Source organism: Cynocephalus volans, chromosome 6, assembly GCF_027409185.1.
Source record: "Cynocephalus volans isolate mCynVol1 chromosome 6, mCynVol1.pri, whole genome shotgun sequence".
Taxonomy (NCBI): Eukaryota; Metazoa; Chordata; class Mammalia; order Dermoptera; family Cynocephalidae; genus Cynocephalus; species Cynocephalus volans.
In genome coordinates this window covers 14,748,808-14,766,990 of record NC_084465.1, presented here as the reverse complement: position 1 = coordinate 14,766,990, position 18,183 = coordinate 14,748,808, and the positions used below count along the sequence as shown (strand labels likewise).

General features: G+C 47.4%; 1 protein-coding gene and 2 gene segments (V, D, J or C); all 3 read left to right on the top strand.

The window, feature by feature from the left end:
* Nucleotides 1-18,183, top strand: part of LOC134379663 (T cell receptor beta constant 1-like) — a 176,024-nt gene that overhangs the window by 147,048 nt on the left and 10,793 nt on the right.
* LOC134379662 (T cell receptor beta constant 1-like) overlaps nt 1-18,183 on the top strand; it is a 38,389-nt gene that overhangs the window by 19,381 nt on the left and 825 nt on the right. The window contains 2 exon segments of the C gene segment in view: nt 13,812-13,879; nt 17,545-17,931. Of these exon segments, the coding sequence occupies nt 13,812-13,879; nt 17,545-17,931 (455 nt within the window).
* LOC134379664 (anionic trypsin) lies at nt 1,446-4,975 on the top strand. Its single transcript, XM_063098699.1, has 5 exons — nt 1,446-1,485; nt 2,482-2,641; nt 3,747-4,000; nt 4,382-4,518; nt 4,823-4,975. The coding sequence occupies exons 1-5, from the start codon at nt 1,446-1,448 to the stop codon at nt 4,973-4,975; spliced, it is 744 nt and encodes a 247-aa protein (XP_062954769.1).

Here is an 18,183-nt window from a genome sequence, read left to right as displayed (position 1 = left end):
TTCTAATTTCCATTTATTCCCTCCCTCCAACCCCTTGCCGTCTCCAATTCCACCACCAGATTTTGAGCTAAGCTTTTCTCACTTTGCTTAGGATCTCTAGAACATTCACTCCTTTTCTACCTTTTGGAGAATTCAAACACAAACTGTCCACTCCTGCCCCCCCCAACCCTGAACTCAGAGGAGCTGAGAAAGAGAAGCATCCTTTTCAGTCCTTCTCAGCTGAAGGCTTCTCCAGTTAGCTCATGTAATTAGACTCCAGCACAGACACCCTCTTCACCTTTACACCCTCTGGCCAGGTTGTGCCTCAATAAATTAAATGGCTGTGGCTTGGTGGCCATGGCAGGTCCCAAATTGGGATCTTCTTTGGGAAGATTCCCTTTGTACTAACCCCAGCATAACAGTCTCACTGCATCTAAAATAGGAAATTCTAGAATTGGCCCCCATGTCTTTATTATTGAATTCACTGCTCAGACCCTTTACCATGTGCTAATCTTTCTACCTACTGATTCTCTCATCAGAACCCAAATTTATGATCTTCCAAACACTTTCTAGTGTCTGATCTGGGGCATAAAATTCTAGCTCAAGCTGTCCACTCCTAGCAGGTGAGGGCAGTTTCTATCTCCTTTAGTGTAGATTGCCAGGGGAACAATGATGCTGCTTAAAGAGAACCCATGACAGTGTGAGCGAAGAGAGACAGATATTCTGCCATCAAAGAGGAGGAGGAACGTGCTGCTAGACATCTGTCCCCCTGGTATATTGGAAAAGCTCCTACCTAGCTCTCACCTCTCCTCCTTTGAAACGCTTTCTATCCATAAGCCTCAGTAGGAAGGAGACCCAACTGAAAGCTCAGTCTCCTAACAAACTCTGAGTCTCTCCTCTCGTTACCTCTTGATGTCGCAATCCTGGTTCCCCAAAGCCTTGGATCTGACCTCCCTGCCCAGTGGTTTAGACTGAAGGTCTTCATGCTCTAGGTCTAAGCCTTAGATAAGACTTCTTTGCTCTCACAGAGACTCCAGGACACTAAACAGCCAAGCTTCCTACCAATATCAGCCCTTTGTTAGGTGAGTTAAGTATATCTCCATAAGGTCAGAGATTTCTAAGGACCCAGGCCATTCTCCCTTCTCCTAACCCTCATCTCCTCTGCTAAGAAAGCCCAGCTGTGCTGTGTGGGGGCTTGGCTTCCTGTTTTCCCATCCCAGAATCCTCCCAAGAATTAACTGGTCTCCCTTTCTGCCCTCAGAAGGTAAGTTTTCTTATAGCCTGTAAGTTACAAATCCATAGCATGGCCAAAAATAGCAGAGCTGATGCAAGACCCTGGGAAGGGGAAAGCTGCAGGTGTTTGTGCTGGGAGGAGCGGTGACCCTGCACCTCACATTCACCACCTCTCCCTCACCTGGGCAGTTATAAAGACAGGCTCTCCACCACCTGCTCCATCACACTTCACTATGAGTCCACTCCTGATCCTCGCCTTTGTGGGAGCTGCTGGTGAGTCTCATGCCATTCCTCAGGTCCCTCAGCCCCTTTCTTGGCAGACACATGTCCTACTGTTCTTGCTACCTGTCCTGTTTCACCTGTGCTCTGATATTCTCTTTCCCTGCTTAGCACCCCTCCTTCCCTTCCTTCCTGAGCTCTCTTTCCATTCTCCCTGATTCCACTCCCTCTACTGTCATTCATCCATATCCAGAAGCTGGAAAGGGACAGCAGGTGAAGCCGGCCCATAAAATGAACTGGAGGCTTAGGGCTTGGTTCTGACAGCTCTGGGGTAGCTCCACTAGAACTGTTCTTAACCTTAGTGTCTCTGGGGATGATGAAAAACTGCTCATGTCAGATACTCACCCCTAGAAATTCTGACTTCATTTGTTTGGCGTTGGCCTGTGTATTGGGTTTTTAAGCTTCCCAGGTGATTTGAACATTCTCAGGTATGTAGCCAATGTCAAGAATCCCTCTTCTACTGGCCAACAGCAGTGCCTGCCTTTGTCCTGCCTAAGTGGGCCTGGAGCTGCTCTCCACTCTGGCCTCATGAAGCAGATTTTGAGCTATAGAAGAATCTGGGTATAGCCAAGTCTACTCAGCCAAGAGATTTTCCTAAATGGGCCAAACTATCCTGATAATCTGGAGCTCAAGTAGCCCTAGGGAGTAGACTGGCGGCTGGTGAAGAGTGAAAGTGAGCAGCATTCAGTGGTTGAGGCCACCACATTCCCACCCATGTCCCACTGAGTGCAAACTAAGGGCATTTCTATGTCCTCACCCTGGAACCCCCAGGGGAGGTGTGAGCCCATCAGGGTGTCCACCTCTGTGCCCTGCGGACATGCAGAGACTGGGACAACTATAGCAGGTGGTGCCCACTGGGAATGGCAATGCTCCCTGGCCTGCAATCCCTGCACTTGTTAAGGAATCCTAATTAGCATGAACCAGCCACAGGGCTGAGGACTCTGCTCTCCAGCGTCCTGCTGACTTGGCCTCTCCCTGTCTCCATTTCAGTTGCTTTGCCCTTGGATGAAGATGACAAGATTGTCGGGGGCTACACCTGTGAGGCGAATTCTGTCCCCTACCAGGTGTCCCTGTACTCTAGCTACCACTTCTGTGGAGGGTCCCTCATCGATGCCCAGTGGGTGGTGTCTGCAGCTCACTGCTATCAGTCGTAAGTGCTGGGCCCCTGGCTGCAAGAGACTAGCTCCCTCACAGAGCTTGGGTTCAGGTTCAGCCAAGGGGAGTGTGGAGGTTGGTGAGCAGATGGGAAAGGGGCCAGAGAGAAGTCGCTGGCAGCAGCTGACTTGTGGCAGCCTAGGGTGAAGAGTGACACACAACACGAAGCCTCTTGCACCCAAAACAAGTCCATCAAATAGCAAGGGCCATGGGTCCTAATAGCAGGGAAGGATGATTTTGGGGTGGTGAGGACCAGTGGGAAAGGCAGGCAAGGATCATGTACAAGTACCTTTTGACAGTTGGCTGCACATTAAACCCACCTAAGATATGCTGAAAAAAAAAAAAAAAGAAGAAGAAAAATTGCCGATGCCTGGGCAATTAACTCAATTTTCGGGAATAGGGTATGAATATTGGTGAGTTTTTAACACTCTCGACTCGGTGAGCCTACAATATAGACAGAGCTGACAGCCTCCACCTACACCAAGGATCCTCACACCTGAGTGTGCCTCAGAGCCACCTGGAGGGCTTGTCAAAACGCAGATCACTGGGTCCTATCCCCAAGGCTCTGATTCACTTGGTCTGGGATGGAGACAGGATTTGTATTTCTGACAAGTCCCCAGTTGATGCTGATGCGGTGAGCCTGGGGCCACACTTTGAGAACCGCCAGAGTAGATAGTACAGGATGGTGGCACCTACCAGACCAGAAAGGGAGAGTCGCAGTCCCTGCGTGTAATTAGCAAAGGCACGGAAGATGAAGAATGCAAGGGAACTCCAAGTAGCTCGTTAGTGTCCACAGCTCTGGATTCATGAGGGGGCTGTGGAAACAAAGGCTGGAAAAATGGGTGGAAGAGCAATCCTCAGCTGGATCCCTTCACCTCATCTCCTGATCACTACCATCTACCTCTGAGGCAGAGAGGTCCTGGGTCTCACGCCTGCACGGATCTAGCATCCCTCCACTGCTCATGTGATATTGCCACCCCACAACCCCCTCAAGTCTCCAGAGTTGCCCAGGAACAGGGAGCTTGAGAACCTGGGAAAAGCAGGATGGGTGCCTCAGGCTGTGGAGACAAAGCCTTCTCCACATGTCTCCTTCCTGACAGCCGCATCCAAGTGAGACTGGGAGAGCACAACATCGAAGTCCTCGAAGGGACTGAGCAGTTCATCAACTCGGCCAAGGTCATCCGCCACCCCAAATACAACAGTTGGACTCTGGACAATGACATCTTGTTGATCAAGCTCTCCTCGCCTGCGACCCTCAATGCCCAGGTGGCCACCGTTGCTCTGCCATCGGCCTGTGCATCCGCAGGCACCCAGTGCCTCATCTCTGGTTGGGGAAACACCCTGAGCTCCGGTGGTGAGTGGAACACTTCATCCTCCCGCTTTCCTCTGTCCCCACAGTTTCCATGCCCCTGAGCTTGAATCATCTGCTTCTAGTCTGCAAATTTATTTCTGGTGCCCACTACATGTAAGACTCTATATGGGGTACCAGAGAGATGCAGAGTCCCGAGGAGTTGACTCTTAGAATCAAGAGACAGGACTAATAGAGAACTTGCTGTTATCACTTCTAGGGAGGGGTTCTGCAGTGATCATTCTGGAAACTAAAAGCCATTGTTCCCTGCTGGGGCTTACTGTTCTTGGGGGTCCTCTCCAGTGGCGCTCAGTGTTCGGCCCTAGATGACTGTCTGCCATCCTGGCCTGACGTCTTCTTTTCCTAATCTCTTCCTGCTTCTCACAGAAAACTACCCAGACCTGCTGCAGTGCCTCAATGCTCCCCTGCTGAGTCAGGCAGACTGTGAAGCCTCCTACCCCGGGGAGATCACTTCCAACATGATCTGCGCTGGCTTCCTTGAAGGAGGCAAGGATTCCTGCCAGGTGCTTTGACCCCTTCACATACTGAAACCCCTGTCCATACCCAGACCCCACCTGGGAGTGGGATTTAAACACCCAAGGTTGTGGGGCTGGGGGAGAAAGGCTCTGTACAGAGGCCCCATGGAGAAGTGCAGAAGGTTCCTCTGGGCTGCGTGTCATCCCTGCAGTCAGAACAGAGAATGAGCCACCACGAGAAAGAGGTGGAGCCACACAGCTGACTAGAACAGGGTCTTTTAAGGTTCAGAGTAAGTGTAGCTGTATCCCCCTCATCTCTCTCTTTCTACACCTTGTCTCACCTTCTCCCCAGGGTGACTCTGGTGGCCCCGTGGTCTGCAATGGAGCACTCCAGGGAATCGTTTCCTGGGGCTATGGCTGTGCCCAGAAGAACTATCCTGGAGTCTATACCAAGGTCTGCAACTATGTGAGCTGGATTAAGGAGACCATCGCTGCCAATAGCTAAAGACCTCCAGTCCCTGCCTGGTCACTTTCTCAGTAAAGTGACTTCGCTCTTACTGCCTTCATCTGTGTCTGCTCCTTCCTGCCCACTGTCCTGGGAAACATCCTCCAATCTGGGGTCAGGCAGGGCTCTCCCCTTAGAGACGAGCAAAGCCACCCAGTTCCCAAAATATGTTCCATGGAATACTAGATTGGCAGCATATGAAGAGATGGAAATCAAAAATAAGTAGGTGGGCAAGAGGGGCTATTTTTTAGGGGAAAAAAATGTTTCCAATAGTGTTAAAGAGATTTCTTGGCCTTAGTACTTCCATGGGTCTTCAATGTGTTAATGTGCACACACGGCATGGTTTGCAAGACCTTACTGCCTTTTTTGACTATGGCAGGAACTTCCCTGTACCCAAAGGAAACACGTCTAGGGAAATCGCAGCACCAATCAATCACCTTGGCTTTTTCTGTGTCCCCTTACACACATGCTCAGCTTGTACTTCCTCCGCAGTGAATGTCCTACTTAGAGAAGGCCTCACTGGCTCTGCTCCCCAACAATCTGCTCCAGGTCTGCAGAGGAGAAGAGAGCTCCCTGGGTCTCCAGCCCTCATGCTCCTGAGAAATCTGCCTTTTGTTCATGGCACATATTACCAATATGTATTTGCTGTACTGAGTGCTTTATAGATGTTTTCACACTTATTTCTCTCTTCCCTCTGAAATGGTTATTATCCCAGTGTTACAAATAAGAAAACAGGTTCAGAGAAGCTGATTCATCTACTCGTGCTCCACACTAGCAGAGGGTGGATCTGGAGTTTCACTCCTCATTTGCCTGGCTCCAAAGCCCATGCTCCCTCGACCCCGTCTCATGTGCTTCCTCACCACAACTATGGTCTGAGGTGATGACGAGTCCATCATCTCTGGTTTCCAACGTCTGTCCAGCCACTGTCACTGGCACCCTCCCCTGCCTCCCTGCACCTGCTGAGGGGCTCTTCCCAATGGCCCCTTCCCCTCGCTGAGCTTCTGATTGTCCTGCTGCTTCCTGACCTCCCACAGCTTTCAGGATGGAACCCAAGCTTCTTGTCATGGAAGTGTGGGCTCCTGCTCGCTCTGCCCTGCCTACACCCCAGCCTCTTGCCTCTCCACTCCTCTCCTCCCCTGCTATGTCCCATTGTTCAGAAGTCCTGGTGTCCATCCAACAAGCCATGCACCTCTGGCCTTGTCTTTGGACACTGTGGCTCCATTTGACTGGATGTTCTTCCCAACCTCCCCTTCACCCCTTCAGAAAAGTGGATCCAACTCTTTCTCCTCCTTTCTTGCCTGTGCTGGCCCCACTGGCCTTCTCTCTGAGTCACGAGTCCTCCTTCTGTCTGTTCCATGCTTGCTTCTATCACAGTCCCGCTCATGCTCTTTAGTAACGATCGATGGATGTGTCTATCTTGACACTTAACTGTAAGCTTCTTAAAGGAAGAAATCTTGCCTACTCACGTCGGTACTTCTAGTGATTAAACAAAACCTGGAATATAATAAGCCCCCAGTGACAGAATAAATAAAATGTCAACGAGGAGTAGAGGAAAATGTCCTGAGAAAAGAAATTTCCAGAAGAATGGTTCTCAAAGACTGGTCCCTGGACAGCACCATGAAGATCACCTAGGAATTTAGGAGACATGCAGATGCAGGGCTCCACCCTGGACCTACTGAGTCAGAAGTTCTGGGATGGGGCCCAACCACCTGCATTTTAATAAGCCTTCTGTCTTAATCCATTTTGTGTTGCCGTAACAGAATACCACAGACTGGGTAATTTATAATAAAAAGAAATTTATTTCTCACAGTTCTGAAGGCTGGGAAGTCCAGAGTTGTGGGGCCTGCATCTGGCAAGGGCCTACTTGCTGTGTCATTCCATGGTGGAAGGAGGAAGGGCAAGAGAGGGCAGGAGCAAGAAAGGGGCAAACTCACTTTTATAGTAACCCAGTCCCACAACAACTGCATTAATCCACTCATGAGGGCAGAGATGTCATGGCCTAATCACCTCTTAATGGTCCCACCTCTTAATACTGTCACGATGGCAATTAAATTCTCATGTGAATTTTGGAGGGGACATTCAAACCATAGCACCTTCCAAGTCATCCCCATGCACGTTAAAGCTTAGAAGCAATGCAGTAGCGCTATCCTCAGGCCAGTACTCTCTATGTATAAAAGTAATGAACATTTTTGCTAACTATATTCAGGCCCCATGATCAATCTTTAAGTGTGTGACCTCATTTAGTTCTCACAACAACACTGTGAGGTAGGTGTTATTATCATTCCCATTATACAGATAAGGAAACTGGGGCTTAAAGAGATTCAGTGACTTGCTTGAGGTTTCACAAGCATAAGTAGAGGGCCTAGTGGGAGCCCCGGCAGTCTGGCTCCAGGAGGTGGGATTCACTGTGAGGCAGGGGTCTCAGCAGGGTGTTGCAGCCCCTACCAGAGCCCCAGAATTTAAGTAGGGAGCTGGGATCCAGCTCGGTCTCTTCATCATTTGGGGAACTCATGTTAGCCTCTTCAGGTTTCAGTTCTTTAACTGAGGAAATTATGAGAAAAAATTTAGGTTGAAATGAGTCTATTCAAGCAAACAGAAAGGACACTGTTGGGTGGGAGGGGGGAGAGGGAGGAGGGAGGGAGGTTTCGGTCATGGGCCACAATAATCAACCACACTGTATATCGACAAAATAAAATTAAGAAAAAAACAAAAAAGAAAAGAAATGAAATGAGTCTATTAACGTGCTTGAAAATTTTTCAGAATTACACATATGTAAGACGTTACTTGCACATTTTCTGCAAACGCAACACAAATCTTGAGAAAGGTGAAGTAACTCTGCCACCCACTCCTGCATCCACCAGCACCACACATGTGCCTCTCACCCCCTCAAGCGGCAAAAGTCAGATTGCAAATGCCTAGGTCTAAAAAGTAAGGAAAGGCTGTCCCCTGCTGTCTAAGATGATGAATGACCCCAACCTGATACCTGCCTCACTGGTCTAAGCTACTTCTATGGAAGAAAATGCTGCATGTGCACTGGAGCATACTGTCCACTGGTCTAAGCTACTTCTATGGAAGAAAATGCTGCATGTGCACTGGAGCATGCTGTCTACTGGTCTAAGCTACTTCTATGGAAGAAAATGCTGCATGTGCACTGGAGCATACTGTCCACTGGTCTAAGCTACTTCTATGGAAGAAAATGCTGCATGTGCACTGGAGCATGCTGTCCAGAGCGGCAACACTGGAACCAACTCCATCAGGATTAAAGGAAACGATGATGCCAAGACAGAGAGGTATTATTACTTGTAAGGCCTGTGGGGATGAGAGTCCCCAGCTAAATAATCAAAAGGAAACTTTTACTCAGAGGGCAAATTATTCATGGGCAAAAAGGATAAGTAAGACAGGAAAGCATACAAAATAGATCAAAATAAATCATTATGTTGATGACAGGGTGCCTCAATGGGGGAAGTAATAAAGAAGGGGTCTTGCCACATCCCAGTGATGAAAGCATCCACGACATTTTCTTCAGGTGTATGGTAGAGTATTGTGAGATCTGTCTCTATTAATGAGGTAAACAAACAGACTGCCTTCCCTTCTTTTTTCCCTAAATTCTATGAGCAGTGCCCTTAGATGTAGCTTATGGAACCCCTAGATAGCTCTGTGGTGCTCTCCATAGCTTACACCTGCTCTGTTCCAGTCAGGGGATAAGCTGTGGGTCCCAACACTGACACCATAACAAAAACATCTGGGGTGATTTTCTGTTTCGTTTTTTATTTAAATATAAATAAATAAACCCAATCCTAGATATTTTAACTCAAAAGTTTATGGAGATAAATCTGCATTTTTGCAAGGTTCCTAAGTGATTGGGACCCCACTGAGCAAATGTAGAACCTTAAAAGGGGTTTTTACATAAATTGATCTTCTTTAGAAAAAAAATAGCAACTTTGTGAATTGAATAAGTAATTTTTTAAGTAGCTGATTTTCAAACATTACATAGCAATATTCTGTTGTGTTTTTTTGCTTTTTAAATTTTATTAATTTAAGTTTGATTTTAAATAGATAATATAACTATATGGCCCCCAAATGGAAACAATACAACATAAGGTCGACTCTGAGAAATGTTATTTTTACTTCCAGTCTACTTCACTCATCCTTAATAGGTAATCACTTTTATCAGTTTCTTTTGCATCTTTCTAGTGTTTCTGGTTTTAGAAACAAGCAAACAAAAGTATTTACCCCTTTATTGGACAAAAGGTAGCATATACATCTATGCTATTCTGCAGCTTGTTTTTTTCTAGTTAACAATGCATCTTGTACCTACACCCCCACATTTATTGCAGCACTATTCACAATAGCCAAGATATGGGACCAACCTAGGTGTCCACCAACAGATGACTGGATAAAGAAAATGTGGTATATGCACAATGGAATACTACTCAGGCATGAAAAAGAATGAAATCCTGTCAACTGTGGCACAGAAAGATAAATACCACATATTCTCACTCATATATGGGAGCTCAAAGAATAATAAGTTGAACGTTTAGAAGTACAGAATAGAATTGTGATAACTAGAGGCTGGGAAGGGGACACGGGAAGGGGGATAGTGAGAGGTTGGTTGATGGACACAAACTTACAGCTAGATTAAAAAAATAAGTTCTAGTGGTATACAATAGCTCTAGGCATGTATAATTAATGATAATTTATTGTCAAATGGTTAGAAGAAAAGAGCCTAAATGTTCTCATCACAAAGAAACAATAAATTTTTTGATGATGAATTTTCCAACTACCCTGATCTGATCATCATGTATTGTATACATTATTGAAATTTAACTCTGTACCCCATAGATATGTGCAATCAATACATTTCAATGAAAAAAAAATAAATTCCTTAAAAAAATTAAAAAAACAATAGATCTTAAAGCTTTTGATAACAATATAAAATATTTTCATGTCTTCTTAGCACTGAATAACGTTCCATTGTGTGAATATATCCCAGTTTATTTATCCATTCCCTTACTGATGGGCACTTGAGTCTTTTTCATTCACTACTCCAGATAGTAAAGATATTTTACACACATTTTTTTAGATTTGTATGCAAGAGTATTTACAGAATTAATTTCCACAGGTGTTGTGGAGAAAAGACAACTCTTGTACACTATTGGTGGGAATGTAAATTAGTACAGCCATTATGGAAAACTATATGGACACCTCAAAAAACTAAAAATAAAACTACCATATTATCCAGCAATCCCACTTCTGGGTATTTACCCAAAAGATTTGAAATCAAGTTTGTTGAAAAGATATCTTCACTCCCATGTTCATTGCAGCACTAGTCACAATAGTCAGGTTATGGAATCAATTTAAGTGTCCATCAACAGGTTAATGGATAAAGAAAATGTGCATTTATACACAATGGATTCCTGTTGAGCCTTTAAAAAGAAGGAAATTCTGTCATCTGTAACAACATGGATGGAATTGGAGAACTTTAGGCTAAATGAAATAAGCCAATCATAGGGAGACAAATACCACATGCTCTCTATTATATGTGGGATCTAAAACAATCAAACTCATAGCACAGAGAGCAGACTGGTGGCTACAGAGGATGGAGTTTGGGAGAAACAGGGAGAAGATTTCCAAAGGGTACAGAAGAATTAAGTGCTCTTTCTGAGATCTATTGCATGGTGTGGTGAATGTAGTTAATAACGGTGTAGTGTACATTTCAAAATTGAAGACAGTAAATTTCAAATGTTCTCATCACAAAAAATAAGCATTTGAGGGTGATGGATATGTTAATGAGCTTGATTAAATTATTTCACATTGTATTCATGACATCACTTTGTATCCTATTGATATATATAATTATCAATTGTCAATTTACAATTTTTAAAAAAATTCCGTAGGTGGGATTTCTGGGTGACAAAGTAAATTTGTATTTTTTGTATTTTGCATTTGTATTTTTTATAGATGTTTCCATATTGCTCCCCATAAGGGCTTTATCATTTTGCCATCCTACCTCTAATCTGTGTGTAATGGTGCTTATTTCACCAACAGCTTGCCAATAGAATGGTCTTCCATATTCAATTTTTCGAATTGGTTAAAAGTAGTATATCTATGTATTTTTATTTTGCATTAATCATTGTGAGATTTTTTCCTTTGGTTAAGCACCATTTAATTTTCTTTTTTTTCCTCTGAAACATCTGCTCTTTGCCCATTTTTGTTGGGCTGCCAGATTATGTTCATGTTGATTTCTGGGACTTCATCATATATAGAAAGATTAGTCCTTGTGATGAAAGTTGCAGATATTTTCCCCAGATTGTCATTTGTCTTTTGACTTAGTTTATATTTGTCCATGCAAGTGTGCCATTGTTATGTAGTCAAGTTTGATTTTTTTTTTTTTTTCTCCTTTTGGGTTTTAAGTTATAGTTTGAAAGGCAATAAAAGGAAGCACCATCTGGTGAGATGATATCTAAGCCACTTAACTGCAGGTTAAATTTCAAAGTCATCTTGTGTAGGGCCAACCCGTGGCTCACTTGAGAGAGTGTGGTGCTCATAACACCAAGGCCACGGGTTCAGATCCCTATATAGGGATGGCCGGTTAGTTTACTTGGGAGAGCGTGGTGCTGACAACACCAAGTCAAGGGTTAAGATCCCCTTACCGGTCATCTTTTAGGGGGAAAAAAAAGTCATTTTGTGCAGGGAAAATAAAATATCTACTGACAACTTAAAATGTTACTACCCTTCAGGGAAGAGAAGGATAAAACTGTGACCATGATCATGTGATCTTACAACTGTATCTGAGTGTTTTCCAGACTTCCTCTGTTTTTCCAGCCTCCACGTCCATTTCTCCCAACTCCCCTTACTGACTTACTCTGACTCCTGAGGCCAACAGTGAGAGCTGACATCACATGTGGTCTTCCCTCACCCCACACCCATTCCTGGCCAAGCTCTCAGCTACTGTTTCATCTCTATCTAGAGAAGCCCTCCCTCGCTGAAGCTCATGGTCAGTTCTCCAGAGAACTCCAGACCCCAGCTGACCAGCCTAGAGGTTTAGAGTTGGCTAGAGGGACGGAGTCTGGGTACTTAGAGGTTTCACTCTAAGAAGGGTGTGATCTCCGAATGACGCAGAGCCTGGGGTAACGCCAGGGCAGATGCTGCTTCCTGACGGGGTAGGTCCCCACTGTGACGACAGCTTGGAGAGGGGTGGAAACTAAGAGAAAGCCAGCCCCATCAGCAGACAACTTTGCAAAGACACAGCTCCAAGGAGCTCAGACGTCCTGAAGAGAGGGCATGGGGGTGAGGGGAGAGCTCCCCTGGACTGGTCCACACCCCACCACCATCTCGCACAATGGAGGTTGATGTCACCAGCCCCCGTCCTCCACTCCCCTCAAAGGAACAGCTGCTAGAGTGGTTTCTTTCAGGCTCCCAGGGGCGGTGCCCTGGGAGGGGCCATTTTTGTACAAAGCTGTAACATTGTGGGGACAGGGGCCACGGTGATTCAACTCTATGGGAAATCTTTACAAAAACCTTTCTGCCTGTCCTAGCGCCCACAGTTACCTTGACTTTTCTTCTGGGTCACAGACCCAAGCGTGGCTTGATCCAGGATGCCTCTGCCTCTCCCCTGACCACATGTCAGGCAAAGGCCATGGACAAGGACAGGCCTGGATCAGAACCGAAGTTTCCCAGGCAGAAGGAACCCAGATGTAAAAAGAATGCCTCAGTGGCCTCACAGGTGAAGGGCTCAGGGAGACTTTCATCCCAACCCCCGTGAATCCAGGGCAAGGGCAGTGATAAGATGCACTGGAGGTGACCAGCTCCACAGGGGATGTGGGAAGAAGCCAGAGATGTCCCGGCTCTTGATGGATGGAATCACAAGCTCTTGGACCCTGTCTCTCCCTCCAGGTCCACATCCTTTTGATGGAAACTCAGAGAGGGAGCATTTGTATGGGGCATCTTTTGAGAAAGGGACATAGAACCCTCTGGCTGGACTCTGCCATGCTCGCTGGTCCCAAGAGTCAAAAGTAAGAAGTGTTCTTCTGTGCAGTATCTATAAAGCACAGGAGGGGATTCCTTATCCCAGGGTCCTCCAGACCCTAGCCAGGGACCCGTCCTCTCTCCATGCCTCAAATGTGTTTTCCTCCTTGCCCCACGTCACTGTGTGAACACTGAAGTTTTCTTTGGAGAAGGCACCAGGCTCACAGTTGTAGGTAAGACATTTTCCAGGTACCTTTCCATGTCCCTTGTAGAAGAAAGTGGAGCCAAAATGTCCATTTTAGAGTGGCCGTATTCCGATGTGCTTACTATGACTATACCTTCGGCTCGGGCACCAGACTCACAGTTGTAGGTAAGCCTGGCGTCTAGGTGGGGTGCAAAGGTGGAGGACTCTTTCCCGGGAAAAGTCACAGGGAAGGGAGCACCCAGCTTATCTCATGTCTGGGATTGGGGAGGCTCACTGCACGGGTGAATCTGCCCAGGCACCCGGAGGTTCTCAGCAGAGTTGAGCCAAGCCTGGCACAACCTGGCAGGAAAGGAGAGGGAGATGGTGCTGTCCCTCTGAGTAGTCCCCTGAGTTACGGGAGCCAAGAGAAAGCCTGGAGGGGAATTAAGAGCTGGGACCTCTGTTGAGACTGTCAGGCTTTCTGTAGAGGCTTCAGATCTTCCCTTGATCTGTATTTTCATAGGCGGCCACACTCTGCCCCTTCTCCCATCTGGGTTCTGGGCAAGCCCTGAAGGGCACGCAGAGTTGAAAGCAGGGCTGTGGCTTTGTGAGGAAGAGAGCCATAAATGCCCAGCCTCACCCCGAATCCCAGCTGTGCTCAGCAGATAGTGGGAGGTTTTGAAGTGGCCCGGGGAGGCTGTGTTCTGGAAACACCCTCTATTTTGGGGAGGGAAGCCGGCTCACTGTTATAGGTAAGTCAGGGTTGGAGAGCTGGGAACTTGCAAGGAGGGGCTAGGATCCAGATGGAGCCTCCATCTTGGTACTTAGGTTAAAATGTATTTTTATTTGGAAGACCTGAATGTAAATCTTAATGTAGACATGGAGGGGACAGCCTTCATCTCTAATAATTTCATCGACTGGCCGTGCCAAGCCTGGGTTCCCCTACAGGGAGGAAGGTAGACTCAGTTAATAAGGGGTCACCTTGTCCATCTCCTGTATCCTTGGAGGGTGCCTGTCTTGGCCATGATAGACAGGAGAGCTTTTGGCCTTACAGCTGTCATGGCCTTGCTATTTTTATCCCTCAGGCAGAAAGGAGGCAGACACAGGAGAGAGAACATGGGGTTGGGGGTGTCACACAGAGTCCTCTGACCACAGCATTTCGGGTTGCACAGTTGTCTACCCCTCAACCTCCCAGAGTCAAAATTCTCCTAAAGAATGGCAGGTGGACTTGGGGAGGAAGGAACAGAAGGCAGCAGGGGGCACTTTTCCTGCCAGGCTTTAATTTTGTGCAACTAATGACAAAATCTTCTTCGGCAGCGGAACCAAGCTGTCTGTCTTGGGTATGTAAAGGTCTTCTTCCAGGATAGTGTGTTGCAAGGTTGGAGTTCCAGGAAGATGCCTTGGAGAGGCAAGGACTAAGAGCAGAGTTGGGGAAGGCTCCAGGAATGTGGGTGGGTGGAGTTCGTACTGGAGCCCCCAGAGCTCTGTGTGGAGCTAGCTCTGGAAGGAAGGGCCCGTGCCAGCTCTTCTGGGGTTTGCCACATGCATGTTGTGCTGTGTACCAACCAGGTACAGCATTTTGGAGATGGGACTCGACTGTCTGTCCTAGGTAAGGTGCAGGACCAGGGGTGGTAGAGCCATTGCCTCTTGGAGCTGGAGTCTCTGCCTCTCTACCCAGTGCTGGCAGCAGGGAATTGAGTAAAGTCACTTAGCCTGTGGGGGTCCCATGGAGCTGGGTCTGCTACCCCTTCTAGTGTGGCTTGGGTGACTCCTCTATGTCTCTTCTCTAAGTCTTCAGCCTGTAATCTGTCTCCTTGCTCCTTTCTTGGTTCATCATTCCTTCTCATCTGCATGGATCTGCCCCTCCTAAGCCTTTTCCTCATCTTCCTCTCGCCCCATAGTTTGCCTAGGCCTTTGTCCTTATTCAGTTCCTTTAGTGCAGAGCCATGAATCCAGGTAGAGAAAGGTGGCCAGACCTCTCTCAAAGAGCTAAGACTTGCCTCTGGCTGGAGATGTCTGAGTAGGTTTTACCAAAGCCTCCTGCACTGTGCTATAATTCACCTCTCCACTTTGGGATTGGCACCAGGCTCACAGTGACAGGTATGGGGGCTCTGTTCCTGACTGGGGGTGCCTATGTTTGACCACAATGAGCAGGTGCTGGGAAGGGAATTGTGTGTAAGGACAGAGGTCAGAGTTGCCCCTTCCCACCTGCAGCCCTGCGCCCCTCCTCCCGTCCCCAGGGCTTGTCCTGCTTGCTGTTGTGCTGTTTGTTGAGGTCCGGGCTCCCTGCTTAGCCTCAGGGTTTGTGTTTTCTCACTCTTCCTTTCACTGTCTTCTGACTCCTCTCGTCTCTGCTTTCTTAGTAGGTGCGTTGTTTTACTTTCCCTTTTTATTGGATATTCCCCATTTTTCCCTTCCTGCTCTAACTCCAATTCTGCACTGTTGACTCTGTTTTGGTAACTGGGTCTGTCTCCTATGTTAAAATACTTCCCAACATCTGCCTTCACCGTAGAACTCTGTGTTCCTGCCTTCATGTTTCTCCTGCTCTCTGTCTCTACCTTTCTCCAAAGACACATGTTTGTCTTCCTGTGGTGGTTTAAAGGATCCAGAGGCAGTGAGGGCCAGGCTGGTGAGACCTGGGTGGATTGAGGTCTGCTGCTGAGGCCGTAGGACAGAAGCAGTTGTCACGGCATCGCAGGAGTTACAGGGGTGTCTCTGGGGTGCACTGTGCCTGGTGCATGTTGAGGAGATAGGTCTGAATAAACCATTGCAACTGGAAATTTATACTATCTTAGCAACAGATTAGATATAAAGAAGAGAAAATGGATAGTTGAACCCATTTTCATAAGCCTGTGGATCTATGCTGGAATAATAAGGTAAGAAGCCCATCATGAAACCCTAACATAACCATTACCCTGCTTGGGAGGGAGCAGGGCTGCATGTGGGAAGGGGCAACTCTGACCTCTGTCCTTACACCCAATTCCCTTCCCAGCACCTTCTCATGGGGTGGAATGAACTGGGGTCTGGGCTGGAGGCATAGACAAGGCTGTAGGAGTGGGACATATAGGTCCCATGGGCAGGGCAGACACTGTCCTGCAGATGGGGGCATGTGCCAAGGAATGTAATGAAAAGTACAAATTACCAGAATCAAAGGCCTGCATTCAAGGGGATGGGAGCAGGGATGGGGGTGCATCATGCAACTTGGTAAGTGACTTAAATAGCCTCAGGCTCTGTAAAGACATATGAATTGGAGGGACTGATTTAACTTATGGGACCAGCCTTTTTATTCCTGTTGTTCATCACTATGCACAGGGGTTGCCTTTTGCCAAACCTGCGTCTCAATCTTCCCATTAGAAATATTTCTTAAAGGGCCAAACCCATGGCTCACTAGGGAGAATGCGGCACTGGGAGCGCCGAGGCCGCAGGTTCAGATCCTATATACGGATGGCTGGTGTGCTCCCTGACTGAGCGTAATGCCGGAGACACCAAGCCTAGGGTTCCGATCCCCTTACCAGTCACAGAAAAAAGAAAAGAAAAGAAAAAAAAAAAAAGAAATATTTCTCAAATTTAGATAAAGAGGAGACATCTGAGTTTGCTGCATTTCTTCACCAAAAGCTCATTCCTGGAGTCAGAACAGAACAAAATGGAGGGCATAGTAAATTCTGGCAAAATGGAGGGTGCTTGGAGGATAGATGTGATTTCCTCCACTCTTCGTGTGTCTTCAGATGAGGTCATTCCTGCCAGTAATCCCAGAAATTCTTTTTCTCTTATTTGTCAAGCATGTCAAAGAGCCCAGGGCACCTCCACTGAAGTGGCCCTCAGACTTTGTGATCTGTGCATACCCAGCAATCAGGCTTTTACTACTTTCAAGAGTGAAAAGCTTGGCTGTGATCTAGGATTCCAACCCTGGCCAGGGAGGTGTGCCAGACCCTGGAAAGAAGAAAGGTTCACCCCCTGGACATGGCCTTTCACGGGATGACAGCCATCCTGGGCAGGCTCATTCAACTTTACCATGGCTGCTGCTAAGTCTAAATGATGAGATAGCCATGCCCTAAGCAGGGTTTTGAACTAAGAAGGAAGATAGACAGATGCACTCTTTTGAAAGATGATCAAACATGCCCCAAAGTAAGAGACATTGCAAAGAAAACCAAGAAAATCAGGACATAATGCCACCTTAGGGATATGGGGGAGAGCGTGGGCAGTGTGGATCCATGAGAGACCTGAGAAAGAAGTGGTAGAGCAACCACAGACCCCAGGATAGGAACCCCACAGCAAACAGAACCTACTAGGACTTAATTTTTCTTTATGATGAACTCTCTTTCTCTCTCTCCCTTACACACACACACACACACACACACACAAAGAGCCCAAAGAGCTCTCAGAGCAGCTCTGGTCCCAACCCCTCTTCACCTTCCAGAGGACCTGAGCAAGGTGACCCCACCCAAGGTCACTGTGTTTGAGCCATCAGAAGCAGAGATTTCCCGGACCGACAAGGCCACGCTGGTGTGCCTGGCCACAGGCTTCTACCCTGACCACGTGGAGCTGAGCTGGTGGGTGAATAGGAAGGAGGTCCACAGTGGGGTGAGCACAGACCCTCAGCCCTACAAGGAGCAGACCGGCCTCAACAACTCCAGCTACCGCCTGAGCAGCCGCCTGAGGGTCTCGGCTGCCTTCTGGCACAACCCCCGCAACCACTTCCGCTGCCAAGTCCAGTTCTACGGGCTCACGGATGAAGACCAGTGGACCTACGACTCAGCCAAACCCATCACTCAGAACATCAGTGCCGAGGCCTGGGGCAGAGCCGGTGAGTGGGGCCTGGGGAGTCCAAGAGGACACTGAGTCAGATCTGCCACCAACAGGAAACAGAAAGTCCAGGCAGAAATCCAGAAGGAAGAAAGACTAGATAAAGGGGGGAAAAAGGTAGGGAGAGGGGACCTAAGCACACCAGGATGGTGAACTAGGAACCTCACGCTAATTCCTCCCCTAGATCCTAGCCCCCCAGAGCCTTGCAGCAAAGTCCCCCTTTCTACTTGGCCTGTTCAGTTCAGCATCTGAG

What these genes read in the sequence shown, in the direction of transcription:
- LOC134379664 (XM_063098699.1), top strand. Translation starts at nt 1,446, where the DNA reads ATGAGTCCACTCCTGATCCTCGCCTTTGTGGGAGCTGCTG. An exon ending in CGCCTTTGTGGGAGCTGCTG is followed by an intron (nt 1,486 to 2,481) that starts GTGAGTCTCATG and finishes TCTCCATTTCAG; the next exon opens with TTGCTTTGCCCTTGGATGAA. An exon ending in GCAGCTCACTGCTATCAGTC is followed by an intron (nt 2,642 to 3,746) that starts GTAAGTGCTGGG and finishes CCTTCCTGACAG; the next exon opens with CCGCATCCAAGTGAGACTGG.